A 2,527-nucleotide genomic window follows, 5' to 3' on the forward strand; every position below is an offset into this window, starting at 1 on the left:
AATAATATAATGCATAACCAGGCAGTGAGAATATAGAAGAACTAAAAAACAAAAGCAAGGACAACTAAAAGAAAGACAAGCTAACAACTTACCATATTGTTGATCCAACAATGGATTAGACATGTTCGGTAGATAACCTTCTGGAGGGGAATATTTCTCACAAACAACAAAGGCTTCTGCAAAGATATTTAATAATATATATATATATATATATATATATACGCATACACACACACTTACATATATATACATACGTACATAATTCTTTCAGTTACAAGCACAAGTCCTGAAATTTTGAGGAAGGAAGCTGAATCCAGTGCTCAACTGGTAATTATTTAATCAACCCCAAAAGGATGGAAGGCACATCCAACCTTGGTGGAACATTAAAGTGTTAAACACATTAATATGTTTAATACTTATGTTCATATTAACAGGAGGGTAAACACAATGTTTCTTTTCTGGTTTTACACACAAACAAGTACGTATGTGTGTCTGCATAAACATACAGAGTGCACTGAGCCACAAATGAAGGATGAGCTAACACAACATACTTGACAGGGGAAACAAAATTACCCCAAAAGTAATCTCTCTTTCTACATACACACACACACACACAAGGTGTGCCTGATATTTGTGAATGATGTTTACCACGCCAGAAATAGAGGATGTACAAACCTAATATTTCATGCACCAATTATTCCAACTTCCTTGTTTTTCTTTCAAATGTATTCAACAATATCAAAATGTTAGATCCCAAACTGACAAAGGAAATGAGAAGGTATGACGTGTTTGTGGCTTTATACACCAACCACTGTGACTTAGGAAATCGTTAGCATCTTCAATGTAGCTAGGTTCCAGGATTGGAAAGTGATGGAGACATCCAAACAGTCAGACATCATCAGGATAATTTAGTTTGTTGGTCAATTCCAGAACAAAACGAACATGTCCAGTGGATTGAATTAAACCATCATCACTAACACCTTTTGCCTCTTAGAATATATGAAGCAATGGCGTCGCCTCTGCACCATCTCTTGACTTGCTAGACATAGCAGCCTAAACTTCTTCACGTCTCACCCTGCCATATTGAATGAAGTGGTTATAGATGCACTGTTTCTGGAGGAAAGACTGGATGGTCACAACTAGAATGCCTTTGATCATAGTGTTGTTCACTCAGGATTGACTTGGGGCTAAATAAGTAAAAGAGAATTTCTACTCAATTACATAACTTGCTAGAAATAGCAGTCAAATCTTTCAAATGCAATTCTATCATTTAAAGAAAAAAAATGGACACATAGGATTATGTACTCCCTGATTAAAAAAAAAAAAATTATGGTGGTGGTCATGGCTGGAATGTCTTTGAACAAAGGTCTGCTCCATCAGGACCGACCCAGAATTAAACAGCAAAACAAGAACCTACCTATACTAGAGTTGCGACTGCTACGAGGTTTGTAGACAGTTACCAGCGGGAAAAAGATTTTGAGTTGAGAATAAAGCAGGGTGACATCTTTGCCCCGGAATATCTGAAGAAGAATAGACAGAAACAAATAGAATATAGAAGGTTACTATACAAAACAGGGACATTAATGATAATAACAATGAATTTCGAATTAGGCACGAAGACAGCATAGCTGTAGAAAGTTTCCTATGTTTTTGTGTAATGCTAAGGGAAGTAACTCAAATAAAGAAATAAACGGCTGCTAGGGCGATGGTGGTGGAGGGAGCAGCCACAGTCCTGATGAGTATCGGTAAAATGTATGTTTGATGGGAAACTGGCAGAGCTGGTAGAGCGAAGGATGAGTTGTCTCATGGAATTTGTTTCAACTCTCTGCATACTGAGTTCAAGTTGTTGTGAGGTGAATGCTGCCTTTCATCACTTCAGGGTCGATGAAAATATTGCAGCCGTCCAAGGGATGTGTTTTGAAGGAATTCTAACAGATTTGGTCTAAATGCCAGTGTGAAACTGATACTTCTTTCACTGACGTAAAGGCAAAGTTGACCTCGGTGGAATTTGAACTCAAAATGTTAAAATGGACGAAATGCCACTAAGCATGCTAATGATTCTGCCAGCTCAGTATGATGATGATGATGATGACAATAATGAGCTGACTGTTTGTTCTTGGATGGTAGATTTGATCTCTCACCTGAGTTAACACCACCTCCACCACCCTGGGTATCTTTTGTGGCATCCACGCCGTTGCATACATTATGGGCAGTTCTTTAGTTTGAGGACAAATTCCTCCTTCTTGGAGACTCAGGGAAACATAAAATGTCAGAAGTGCTGCTCTTCTGTCTGTGAGACCAAATGGTTAAAAAAAAGAAATAAAACAACAAAAAATGCATGAGTGTGTGTGTGTGAAGAGACAATGCCACCATTCAACTACTCACCTTAGCAACAAATGTGCCACCAGGTTTCAATACATGAGTTGTGATGTTGAGGGCCTGAAATATTTTAGAAAAGTAAGAAATGGTTAAGACAACTGCAGAAGAAGTTGAAGAAGAAGAAGGAGAGAGAGAGAGAGAATTGGGG

The 2,527-nt window shown here is 38.1% G+C and overlaps 1 protein-coding gene across 1 annotated transcript in view; it reads right to left on the reverse strand.

Moving 5' to 3' along the window:
• LOC106872389 (putative tRNA (cytidine(32)/guanosine(34)-2'-O)-methyltransferase) overlaps positions 1-2,527 on the reverse strand; it is a 9,775-nt gene that overhangs the window by 2,179 nt on the left and 5,069 nt on the right. The window contains exons 6-7 of the mRNA XM_052976923.1: positions 2,386-2,439; positions 1,418-1,520 (exon numbers count right to left, since the gene is read on the reverse strand). Coding sequence (XP_052832883.1) covers positions 1,418-1,520; positions 2,386-2,439 — 157 coding nt within the window. The remainder of the gene's footprint in view (positions 1-1,417; positions 1,521-2,385; positions 2,440-2,527) is intronic.

The sequence above is a fragment of the Octopus bimaculoides genome, chromosome 26 (genome assembly GCF_001194135.2).
Source record: "Octopus bimaculoides isolate UCB-OBI-ISO-001 chromosome 26, ASM119413v2, whole genome shotgun sequence".
Classification (NCBI taxonomy): Eukaryota; Metazoa; Mollusca; class Cephalopoda; order Octopoda; family Octopodidae; genus Octopus; species Octopus bimaculoides.